The sequence below is a fragment of the Ciconia boyciana genome, chromosome 19 (assembly GCF_034638445.1).
Source record: "Ciconia boyciana chromosome 19, ASM3463844v1, whole genome shotgun sequence".
In the NCBI taxonomy this organism is placed as follows: Eukaryota; Metazoa; Chordata; class Aves; order Ciconiiformes; family Ciconiidae; genus Ciconia; species Ciconia boyciana.
This window is the reverse complement of record NC_132952.1, coordinates 9,794,665-9,807,369: the sequence shown is the minus strand read 5'-3', so window position 1 is coordinate 9,807,369 and position 12,705 is coordinate 9,794,665. Positions and strand designations below refer to the sequence as shown.

The 12,705-nt window shown below is 45.7% G+C and overlaps 1 protein-coding gene across 31 annotated transcripts in view; it reads right to left on the bottom strand.

The window, feature by feature from the left end:
- Positions 1 to 12,705, bottom strand: part of SLC45A1 (solute carrier family 45 member 1) — a 78,049-nt gene that overhangs the window by 14,379 nt on the left and 50,965 nt on the right. The window contains exons 1-2 of one of the 31 annotated variants that reach the window (XM_072883635.1): positions 2,648 to 2,700; positions 1,949 to 2,048 (exon numbers count right to left, since the gene is read on the bottom strand). The exons of 26 other annotated variants lie outside the window; for them this stretch is intronic. In XM_072883635.1, coding sequence (XP_072739736.1) covers positions 1,949 to 1,974 — 26 coding nt within the window. In that variant the 5' untranslated portion in view covers positions 1,975 to 2,048; positions 2,648 to 2,700. Of the gene's footprint in view, positions 1 to 342; positions 430 to 1,948; positions 2,584 to 2,647; positions 2,701 to 12,705 lie in introns of those variants that run through there. 4 more of the 31 variants (XM_072883643.1, XM_072883641.1, XM_072883645.1 and 1 more) reach the window with 4 other exon arrangements.

Here is a 12,705-nt window from a genome sequence, read left to right as displayed (position 1 = left end):
CGGTACTGATCCTACCATTCCTGTTGCCTGTGCTGAGGCCAAGGCTTAATGCAAAACTTTTTTCACAATAACTGAGTTTGGTTTTCTTCCTATTTACATTCCTGAATTCAGCAGAGACACTCTGTTGCAAGGACAGGGTCTGATCATCTGCTTCTTGCTGGTTCTATTTCCATAAGACTTTACCGGAACGCTCAAAAAATGTGTTTTTGAAGTTCAGACTACACAAGCTGAACACCTGGATGAGGTCAGCTGACAACAACTATGCTTGGAACCAGAAGCTGATATCATTTTTCAGTGCAGGAATCGAAGTTTCAAACTAATTCCTGAGAAGAAGATACATACCCCACCAGCCACCCTCAGCACTGCTACTCCTCTCTCAGAGATTAATGGCATTCAAGTGCTGAACAGCCTCCTCGGGTCTCATCAGAATCACTCCTGTAGCCAAAGCATGCATACTGTGGTGGGTAAAACAGCCAAATAGATTCCAAAATAGCATCTCAGGATAGATGCTGACAGATCTGCTGAATTAACGAACCACATGTGATTTCTTGCCTCTTACTGCTAGAAATGGAAACACCTCATGAAGTCAGACCTTTTTTTTTATGCCTTCTTGCCCATGGACCAAAGGCTGCTGTAGCACAAGGATGGCTCCACATCACCCCACACCTCTTCAGGAAAACCCTCACAGCTGCACACTAGTAAGCAAAATTTTTTTGTTTACAGTTCCCCTCGGAAAAGAATCCCAGCTGTTCTGCTACTTTGGCTGTACAGAATGCCCACAAATCTCCCATTTTCTGCTCCTTCCTCCGGCGCATTTCACGCACCAGTCTTTCTTCCTGTAGCCCTCAGTCTATGCAATGCCATTCTTTGCTGCATATCCCCAACTATTATCAAAAGCAGAACTCCGTAAACCCACATTTACCATCACGCTGACACAACGGTTGTTAAGCACGGTGGGATGATGCCCTACACGGAATGATCCTCAGCTCCATGCAAGCGTCCAAAGCATCCAAACATTGCACAATGCAAAATTGAATGCCAAGCACCTCACAGAAGACTGCAGTTGGGGTAACTTGACTGTATTTGGGGCTTGAGGGGGAGGAGGAAGGGCGGGAGAGAGAAGACTTCTACTGAAGTATTGCTGACATTGTAGCACAGGTTTCCTCAAGACTGCTCCTCTTCCGACCAAGATGCATACCACGTAAGAGAGAAGAACAAGCGATTCATAATTGTAACTACATGCCTTGACAACCCCCATCTCGTGAGGCACCAACAGCAAGCTGCATTTTGTTGGGAAAGCTCATTAGACAAAGTCCCCTAGACAGACCAACAGAAGGAGAAGCATACGGAGACTTTGTGAAGATGTCCACACCGGTGTTCCCCTTGACACTGTTTTTATAAATTACTGAAAACATCTTATGACCCATGTCTTTCATAAGCAGAGTACTTACTTTGGAGGAGTACCTTTATCAGTCTTCAGGTCAAAGTAATTCCCTCACGATGAGAATTTGTTAAAAGTTAGGAGAGAGATACCAGAAAAAAGACCTAACGAAAACCCAGCCAGATCCACAACAGATGCTCTAGCGACCCTTTTGCAGAAACATGACAATACAGCTGTGCTAGCACTGCCCTTCACCACTGATACACCTTGCCATTTGCACCCAGGGTACCGATCCCTGTATTCATCTATTAGTTTCCTTTCAAACTAGATCCTCCTTTATATTCCTGCTCTGTACTGTGCATTGCGAAGAGATTGTATTGCGAGTCATAAGTGGCAACATTTAAGTGGCAGAAGGAAAGAACCCCTCTGCATGGCTCAAAAATACACGTGGTGATCTGCAATTACTTGGAATGAAAGGCTATTATCGACAGCGTGTCACCGGTCCAGCAGAAAGTCAGCATAAAACTGTGAGCTGAGCCTGTATTCCTCATTGCCCGTTTTCCTCACCTTATGAGTCGTTCACCAGAGGACATCTTCAAAGGACTTAAGCCTGTCCTCAGGTATATCTAGCTGGTGATCGCAGCAGCTTCAAAGCAGGAAACCTCTCCTTCACCGTGGAAAACAATTACGTAGCTGTTAGCTTTTACTGTCAATAGTTATTTGTGATTTTTGGCACTCGACGTTTGTTCTAACAACAACTGTGCATCTCAATCTGCAGGGCCTTGGTGATGCCGGCAATGCCGCCTGCTACCTGCGCAGTCAAACGCCTGCGCACAGCCAACGCGCGTGGTGGGCAGGGACCGGCCATCACCGTTCCTCCTGGGCACCTCTACGCCGAAAATGAGTTTTTCCTTCTTTGGCAGAATCTGGTCCCGATTTTTTTGCGGTGGGTACCGAGGGCTACAACGCACCAACAGACATCGGCCTTGCGGGGAAAGGCCGACCCTGACCCTTACCCGGCGCGAGGGCTGCCGCCTCCCAAACGCTCCTGTCAGCCGAGAACGAGCCGCGCTGCCTGCGCTGCGCAACCGCCCCGGGCCGGGGCCGCCGCCCCCTCACCGCCCTCACGGGCCCCGGGCCCACCGTGCGCCCCGAGCGGGAGGCGCGCCCGGAGCCGCCAGCACCCAGCGACCCCCGCGCCCACCGGCCCCGGCCCCGACCGCCGTCGCGCCCCGACCGCCGTCGCTCCCCGCCCGGCGGCCTCACCTCCAGCGGCGCCCGGCCCGACCCCCCGCACTGCGCCGCGCGGTGACGCCGGCCCGGCGCCGATGACGTCGTCCCGCGCGCCGGCCCCCCGCCATTCGCCGGCGGAAGCCCCCACCCCCTTGCCCCGCCGCTCATTGCCACAGACCCCCCCCAGACTGGCGCTGGAACCGCTGGGGAAGCGGATTGTGACAGTAAGATCTTCAGCTGGAGCGGAGGTATTTTTTGACAGGCCCGTAGAGTAGATGCCGTAGATGACGCTGCACTTTTCGCTGTTTTAATTAACAGTAGCGCGCAGTCTTTCCCTTCCGTGGGTAAGGCGATTTGGCAATTTTGTTTTATAGCGCCATATTTTGTGCTCTTATGTTCCAAGTTTCCTCATGGTTTGCAAACAAAGATGTCATGATGTAGTGCAGTCTGCTCTGTGTATTCTTAAAAAACTTCAAACTCAGGGCATTAAGCGTTAAGGATGCATAATTTTATCTCCGGCAGTTACCATAACACTGCATGAACCCTTAGTATATATTAGTATTTAGCTCTTGCAGAATTTATTGTAGTGGAACGATGGCTTCCCTGCACATAAATCACTGGCCACAGTAGGAATAAAAGGTATTGGGCCATTTGTCTGGAGAAAACTAGCTCTCATTTATGTGGCAGGTGGTGCAACCACAAAATCTGAAAAAGAAGCCAAAGAGCACTGTTCAAGGCAGGTGGGGTTCAGCTAGTGCACGATTTCATATAAAGCCCGACAAGAAATTGTGGTGTTCAATTTTTTTATGTCAATTTGGCCATTATATTGGTCAAGTATCATTCATCAGTGTTTATGTAATCCAACAGCAGTGTAAAGGACCTATTTACAACACTAAGGGTTACTCACTCACAGCACAATGACATTCATAGGGCAGAAGGGGCTTTGTCCTGGTCTAAATGAAAGTGGGACTGGGTTCCTCACCTATCCTCACAAATGTTCTTCCTCAAAACCGCATCCCAACCAGCACATCAACAGTCACAGCAAAACTTTTCCCGTTACTGCTTTCTAAGACATGGCCCTGTGTAAGCACATTGTTCCCAAACTGACCCCAAGATACGTGCCTTAATTCTGCCAGACTAGGTAAAAGCGAGCAAGAAACTTGTCAAGCACCAGCACTGTTGCTGTCCGCTATTTGATCCAGTTCACCTTTTCACCTCCTCCTTCGCCCATGTCAAAATGCTCATGCAGATAAACTAAACACAGATGGGAGAGTCAGTCTGATGTCATAGACATCTTTGAGGAATGGAATCATCCCAAAATATACCTATTTGCCCCAAACAACACGTATTCTTTTTGCTGCCACGCCAGACACCGTTGCAGGCTTCTATCGAAGATGCTGCACGTTCCTCATTTGACATAGATTCTACTCCCAGTCCTGGCAGATGTGAGGCAATTTTGGTACTGAGATGTCCCTCACCTGTCTGTGCTGAGCTTTTCCTTTCAGGTCCCCAGCTATGGGACTTCTGGAGCCTATATCAACCCAGCCTTGCCACACGCCACTTCTCAGTGCTGATGCCAGATGGCTGTTGCCACAGCGGGATGCTGTGTCTCCTCCTGCCAGAGGGTCTCATCCACAACACAGCAGGCACTGCTCCCTTTGCTGCCTATTGACAGAACAAACTGGTTTTAGAAGCCACATTCTTAATGAATCGATTAAAACCAATGGTGTGGCTCTGGAAGAAAACAATCATGTTCTCGTTCAAAACCACAGGCTGACAGCATCGCTTTTATTTACATGCCTCCAATGCCACAGCCACTGGAAAGATCCTTCATGCTTCTGAGCAGCAAAGGCAAAAAAAAAAGAAGATTTGCAACCCTGAGGATGAAGGGCAGGAACAGGGGAAGGTCCAGCCAGGTGGCACAGCTGGTAGGAGAACATGAGCAGGCAGGTCTGCTGCCTGCCAAAGGGATCAGACAGGTGGGCCAAGAGACGGCTGTTGTTGGGAGGAGCCATTACTGTCAGCGGTAGTTGTAGTAGCACCAGCTACAGCCCACCCAGCTTCTAGTGCTCAGGGACAGCTAAATGGCATGTGAGACTATGGCTGTTGGACCACCCACAATTGTTTGCTGCCTTCTTTGCTCAAGCCCCAGAGTCGGCCATCCCTTCAGTGACCACAAGTGAGAATACAGCGCAACAGCCTGTGCTCCCACCAGCCTCACTCCCACCCACCACCCCCACGTGCTACAGCGCTCTGCAAACACTGAGCAGATGAATGGGGCATTTAAGAGCTCCATTTCTTGTCATCGAGGACGACTTTTTGTTCCACCTGGGCATGGAGAGTGGGTTATATTATTAATGCCGGCAGGCAGTCGTGGCCATTGCATACGATCATTTGTTCCCTGTGAACATGTTTGAGACATTAAACTCATGTTTAATTGAACATATTCCATGTTCAATTAAATAAATGTCTGCTCAGAACTTACAAGGATTAACTCTCACACCATTTAGTAGTTTGTCCACTTGGGACGGTGGGACAAGGCACTCTACTCCTTCCCAGGGTAACAACAATGGAGAGAACGAAAGCAATTCCTGCTGTGCATTCATCTATCAGCATCCTTTGGGCTTTAGACAAAACAGAAACCACAAATCTCATCTCCTCTGTGAGCTTACACATAAATAATTGTTGAAATGTAAAGATACTCATTTACTTTGTACTAACTTAACACAATAGCATTCAAAAGAGTGAGTTTTGGTGATGAACACCTGCTATGAATCTGCGCTGTTCCCTCCTACCTTCTCTGGGTACAAGATGTTTTGCATTCATTGAACTCTTTTGTTAAGTCTTTCCATGAAGCAGCTTCTGACAGCGTATTCACCTCTCTGCTCGTTTACAGCTTCACGTTAGGCTCACTGTTTCATTTGCCAGCAGACCTCATTATTTGCGTCACTCAGATCAGGACCATTCCTCTGTTTCTTGGAAACCTCTCTTACTATTCTCATAATCCTTTTCTCTGAGGTAAACATTAGGTCCAGTCAAGTGGAATTCTGTGCAAGTCACCAACAGAGAGTATGTTGTTCTCTTTCTTGAAGAATGGGGTCTCAGTTGTGTGATGTTGGGTGTTCCATTTTCTTTTTTAATCTTAATTTTAAAACATCTTTCGGTTAGGTTCAGTGGCTCCACGATGTCATTCAGCGATCCATCTGGAACTGGCAGCTTCTTTTCCAAGCATGACTTGACTCTTTTTGGGGGAGATACAAAGTCTTTACCAAACAGACACACTGTGAAAGTTGTTCTGTGCTCGGGGGCTGCCGCTTCAGAACACATGAATCCTGGAGCAAAGATTAATCTACGTTCAGTGACCCAAAGAGGGAGAGGCTCGATGAGTTACGAAGATTTTGTCTGCAGAGGGTCCTGTGCATGCCCTCCGCAAGCTATCCTCCACTTCCTACAGAACAGCAGACAGCCTGCTCTTATACAAGCAAAGAAGTCAAGGAAAAACTATGCTGATAGAGATCACACATGACCCCTCTTCCTTCAGAAGGACCATGAACACGCACGTTCTGCACTGCTGTGTTTCTGTGGGAGACTGTGGGCACGGCCGCAGAGAGCTCCTCAGAACAAACCACACAGGCTTGCAATAGCCGTACAGCTTGGTTGCCCTTGACACAAAAGGGGTCGCCTTGCCAATATTGTAAGAAAACCTCAGAAACTGTATTCCCTTCTGAAGACACAAGGGGGGGGAAAGGCTCTCAAATGAAGTGACTTCTTTTTTCTTTTCTAATTTAGCAGAATTCACTTCTTTTAAAGGGGGGTAAAGCTGCTTAGTTGGGAGGACTTCAATTTGTCCCCTCTGGAGCTCCACGACAAAGGAGGTGGGGTGGCAGGGCAGCAGGTGAGGAAAATCCAGAGCAGCGTAGGTTACAGAAGAATAACTGCCAAGCCTATCTCAAGTCAGTTTGCATGATTTCCAAGTCAGTGATGCTGTCACATACTGCACAACTTTCCTTTCCATAGCATGGAAAAGACTAAAGCTTCCCTGTGCCCAGAATTAAACATTGCATATTTCTTGCTCCTTAGGAGGAATAAGTGGTCTAGCTTAATCTATCATTTTTGACCACCCCAACCTGGCAATAATACAGAAAGAACTAAACGTCCTTCTTTTCCTACTCCATATTGAAGTGACAAGTTAATTATTGTCCATGCGCTAAAGTCTTTCAAAAGGAAAAACAAAAAAGCTTTTGTCTTGTTTGTGAGAATGAGATTCAAGGTTGCAGGGGCCGGGGCAGGGGGTGGTGGTGGGGTTGGGGTGCCACTCCTTATTAGTTAATTATTAAGCAGAAGGGTTAGATTAAAGAAAGCACTCAGAATTTATGAAAAAGTTTAGATCTCTCACACATTTGTTGCCAACGTTTAGCTCTCATTGAAAGAGTACTTGATGGAGTCAGCTCTGCTGCACTAGGCCTTAGTACCATAGCTGATTTGGCAAAGTCATTGCCAGTGATATATACAGCATGTACGCTTTTCAACACTTGATGCTTTTGTATTTTTTTAGAGAGAGAGATACATATATATACGTATACAGACACAATGACTTTCTAAGGTTCTTTCAAGCTGTATAGGATTTAGTGCCATGGATTCAAGACATTTGTCTGATAGAAATTAAATTGGCCAAGAAATTTTGGATGAGTTTTCAGAAGGGATTAGGGGAGAAACAACCACTTAGCTTATGTGGCTTTGTACAATAGTTTCTTTGTTTGGTTACTGTGTCTGAAATCACCATGTCCCAGTCTGTTGCATCTTCCTATTCTACTTAGGCAGTCTTTGTATTTTAGCAAAAGCACACTTTCAAAAAGCTACAGTCAGGAACTCTTCCAGCAGAGAAGTGAGATACAAAGATCTCAGCTCATCTCCAGAGAACAAGGTATCAGCATCTGCATCACATCCTCTTGTACACAGGCATGACTCCAGATATTTCCATATGCATAAAACCAGCCCACTGATTTTTCACAGTACTTTTGTAGGAAAAAAAAACCCCAACAACAAAAAAAGAGGTGGTTGATGCCCCATGCCTGTCAGAGTTTAAGAGGCGTTTGGACAATGCCCTTAATAGTATGCTTTAACTTTTGGTCAGCCCTGAAGTGGTCATGCAGTTGAACTAGATGATAGTTGTAGGTCCCTTCAAACTGAACTATTATATCCTATTCCCCAAGACTTCTTTCTTGAGAACTAGAAAGCAGTGTGATTACTTAAGAAGCTATGAGTAAAGCCCTGTACACTTGCTACTGAGCATCAGGCTCATCTCTTAAATACAGTCTTTTTCCAAGCAAGTTCAATGCTCCAAATATTCCTGCAATCCCCAGAAAGCTTGATGCAGCTCTTCCTTTTACTTAGTATATTCCTCATTCTGTCCAGTGCAGTTAACAAAAAGTCACATTACTGATTAACTTTCTGTCCTGGTTTCAGCTGGGATAGAGTTAATTTTCTTCCTAGAGGCTGGTATAGTGCTGTGTTTTGGATTTTAGTATGAGAATAATGTTGATAACATTATAAAACTGATGTTTTAGTTGTTGCTAAGTAATGTTTACACCAGTCAAGGACTTTTCAGCTTCCCATGCTCTGCCAGGTGCACAAGAAGCTGGGAGGGGGCACAGCCAAGATAGTTGATCCAAACTGACCAAAGGGCTATTCCATACCATGTGGCATCATGCTCAGTATATAACTACAGTATAAACAGTATAAACTGTGGGGAGTTGGCCAGGGGGAAGTGATCGCTGCTCGGGGACTGTCTGGGCATCGGTTGGCAGGTGGTGAGTGGTTGCATCACTTCTTTTTTTGTTTTTCCCTGGGTTTTGTTCCTCTCTCTCCCTCTCTTGTTATTTTCCTTTTCATTACAATATTATTATTATTATTATTATTATTATTATTATTATTATTATTATTATTTCAATTATTAAACTGTTCTTATCTCAACCCATGAGTTTTCTTACTTGTGTTTTTCAGATTCTCTCCCCCATCCCACTGGGAGGGGGGAGGGTGAGCAAGCAGCTGCGTGGTGCTCAGTTGCCGACTAGGGTTAAACCACAACACTTTCTTAGGGCAGTGTTGCAGTTTTCTTGGTGCTATCATTCTTTTGCACCAGAATAATTTAAACAGGTGCCAGCTCAACCCTAGACTATTTGTAAGGGTGATGAGTTTGCAAACCAGGGACCAAGACGTTTCTTCAATGGCAAGTTCATGACAGTCTTATGCTTATTTAAAATCAGTTCTGCCAATGACAAAAATTGCAAGAGTTAGAATCATACAATATCTCAAGTTGGAAGGGGCCCATAACGATCATCGAGTCCAACTCCCTGCTCCTCACAGGACTACCTAAAACTAAACCATATGACTAAGAGCGTCCTCCAGACGCTCCTTGAACTCTAACAGGCTTGGTGCCGTGACCACTTCCCTGGGGAGCCTGTCCCAGGGACCAACCACCCTCTCAGTGAAGAACCTTTTCCTAATGTCCAATCCGAACTTCCCCTGACTCAGCTTCATTCCGTTTCCCCGTGTCCTATCGCTGGTTAGTGCTGGAGTTACCTAGATGAACACAGGCATTCATCATACAGGCTGAAGCGCTCTCTAAATCCCAACTGTCCTTGCTCCTTCCGCAACATACTTTTCCTGGTGACTTCCAGAGCCAATGTCAGTTTGTTCTCTTCCCTTGAGCTCTTCCTGTACATGTATTCCAGGTACATGAGAGCTTTTGCTCCATTGGTAAATCCAAAAGGAACTCTGCTTTCCACAACAATTATGGTATCAGTTGCAGAAGTAAATTTATATTTCTGTTAAGCGCCCAGTCATGACAATAAGATCTATGGCGTATGGTATTGAACACAGTGCAAATACAGAGTAAGACAGAGAAAAAGAAGCAAGTTCAAACAAGGTGAGGTGCATTTCAATTACACGTTCTTAACGCTTATATGTTAAGAGGAGCTTACCACGTAAATTACACCGTCCTTACATGTCAACTGAGTAGGCGTAAGGAAGTTGGTGGGAGGCTAAGACAATGTAAGAACATAAAGAAATCTCATATATGCCAGTTTGCACACCACCTCCATATCTGGCCCTTAGCATATTGTCATATGACTTTAATAGCACAGATAAATCAGTACCTGAACCTGGATTCACCAAACTCCTACGCTGGCTATATTAATGGATGCAATGAAACATTTAAAAGGGCACTTGAATTTTTACTTAAAAGAAGGAAAAACACAACCAAAACAACCCCCCAACAAACCCACACCTAAAACACCACCAGAAATGAAACCCAGTATTTTGCTGCAGAATGAACAGCAATGGTAACAGCACTGATCCATTTGCATTAAAACTGAGCTGTCAATTCACTGGAAAAATAAATTCAACATAGTGAACTACTATACAAGATAAGAACATGAATTTTTAAAGAAACAAGTATGCATGTTCTGACAGCTGCTGTCTGCACTTTGTAAGTCTGCACTTGTGTGGATATAACAAAGTACAAAAGGAGTTTGTGTCTGCTCCCATCCTTTCCGGGGACAGAGCAAATCTACCCTATTCTTTTCGGGTGCAAGGTGAGGCAATGCTCCTGAAACAATCCACTAAGAAGTATCTTCAAGATACCCTCTGACAAGCGTGTCAGGCAACTACAATGCACAACATTGCACGTAGAGCTCTAATAATAGGAAAAGAAAGAAATGCCCCCGACTATTGACAAATCCACAAAGCAGGACATAGTCTTGGACCGTAGTTTAAACTGTTTTGTAAAACAGGTGAAACTTTTTTTTTAAACAAGTGAAGTCTTTAGTAAATAACCAATTTGGTTTTAGAAAAACTGGAATGCTGTCATGGTACAAACGAAATGTCAGTAATCTATCAGCCTAGTCTACAGTTGCTGTATCAGACAAAAACCAGAATGCCGTGGCCCCTTCTCAAGCCTTAGAGGATAATTATTCAGAAAAATTTCACTAATGCCACACTTCACTGAAACCATTCAAGTGTTGTGCAGTGACAGCCCAATAGTTTTTCTTCCACTGGTTTGCCCTTGATTTGACTCGTGTTTTGCTTCAGATGTGCGATTTCCACGCTAGCGGTGTGCATGCATTTAGTCGTTTGCTTTTCTCAGCTTTGTACAGTGACTGCTCAATGAGCATTTCTATTTGCTTCTGCAGGACAAACTAGTGCTGCCCTCATAATAACGGGAGGACATTTACCTAGCTCCTGCCCTCACCGGACAACCACCCCTTCAATGGCTGGTCTCTCTCCGACAATGAAAAGCCAACACAGTTCAGAGAATTAGTCACTAGAGGGCACTTACAGAATCCAGAAGATTGAGAATGCGCTTGGTATGAGAAGGCTACAGCCCTACAAACAGTTTAAAGATTCTAAATGACGAGTTTTGTGTTTACTTCCTAACCAGCTCCTGCGACCAACACTTGAAGATACAGAACCAGGGAAATAATTATATTTCAGAAGATCTTTATCATCTTCTGTTTTTCCAGCAACTGAATGAAAGAAGGCTGAGGAAAAACCCTTCTCTGAGGCAGCACGCGCGCTAGGCTACATTGACTGCGCACTTCTGGACAAATGCTGAACAGAAGTGTTAACTGCAGGCATGCAAGATATTTACCGTGCAAGATATTGGTGCTAAGTGTCGCTATTGGGTGCAGCTTCGGGGAAAGAGGTGCAGGAACACACAAAGCAGTGTGGCAAACTCACTGAAGTACAGTATTTCATGTCACTGCGATGCCTCAAGTGGACTATGCATTTCACAAGAGACAAGGACGTGATTATGCCCTGAAGACCCTGCAGGTTTTTTTCTGGATGTGACGAACCACAGAAAGGTGACAAGTAGTATGTCAGGAAAGCAGGAGTGAGAATCCTGGATGCAGGAACTTGCGGTCACCCAGAGCAGGCACAAGCTACATATATTTTAGAACTAAACTAAATTTTCATTTAAAGACAGAGCATAAATAGAGATTACTGTCATCCCTGCTATGTTGCCTGAACAGCTCAATTCCTTGCTTCTTGTATTAATTGTGAGCTGCAGCTTCCAGCCAGGTCCTGTCATTAGCAAGATCAAAGTTTTCTTGGCTACCGGATGTCTTATTTCTGTGATTCAGTACACTTCTGATCTTCTATTGGAGAAGGAAAGCAGAACTCACATGACCAGTGAGTTCTGGAAAACCTCAAATCACTTCTTTTGTGAAGGCCAAGTGCAGGGCAGCACAAGGAAGGGCCAGGCCACTGCTGTACCAAGGGCTGACGGGAAGAGGTGGTAGGGTGAGGCACTGTGCAGACGGCAGGCCACAGCACCCGGCTGCAGGCAGGCATGGCGAATGGTGACCCCGGCAGGTCTGTCATGCAGCATCACCCTTGGTGGGAGAGGTGGCGAAGGGTACCAAAGCGGTGCTGCACCAGGCTGCGATCTCAGCAGCTGCACCGGCAGGGGCTTGGGCTGACTCAGCAGTGCCCAGACAGAGACAGCGTACTCGGAGCTCACGGAAGAAAAGCAGCATGGCACCGAGTGGTACGTGGTTGCACACTGCAGGAAGACCAGAGGTGCCCCTGCCTCCTGCTAAGCATTCATTAAAACTTTGGTTTATAAATTGGCTCTATACCTTGTCTAAATTGACTCTGGAAGCCTATGGGAAGTACTGCCCCACTTCCCTGTGTTTACCACAGGGGAAATGAGAAACCACCGGGTCCCTGGGGCTAATTACTTTCTTCAAAACCCAGCATTGCTCTATGTTTCTGACTCAGTGCAGCGTTCATTTTTCTGCTGAGATTGTATCTATATCGCATTACAGGATGAGTTGCAATAGCACTCGATGTTAATTGCACTGCACAGACTGCTCCCTTCTCTCCTTTATACCAGTCATCAAGAAAAACCAGAAAGTCTACTTCTGCTGTTTTTAATTTAGCCTCTTCCATCCATACAGAGTGCCTGTCAGACAGGAGAGGCAGGGGCTGTCATCCCCTTTCTGCCTGAAAGTGGCTAGCAACAAGGCAGAGACTAGAGGGATGTCTACGTGCCATCCCAAACAATCAGTTAGCTTATGGAGACAGAC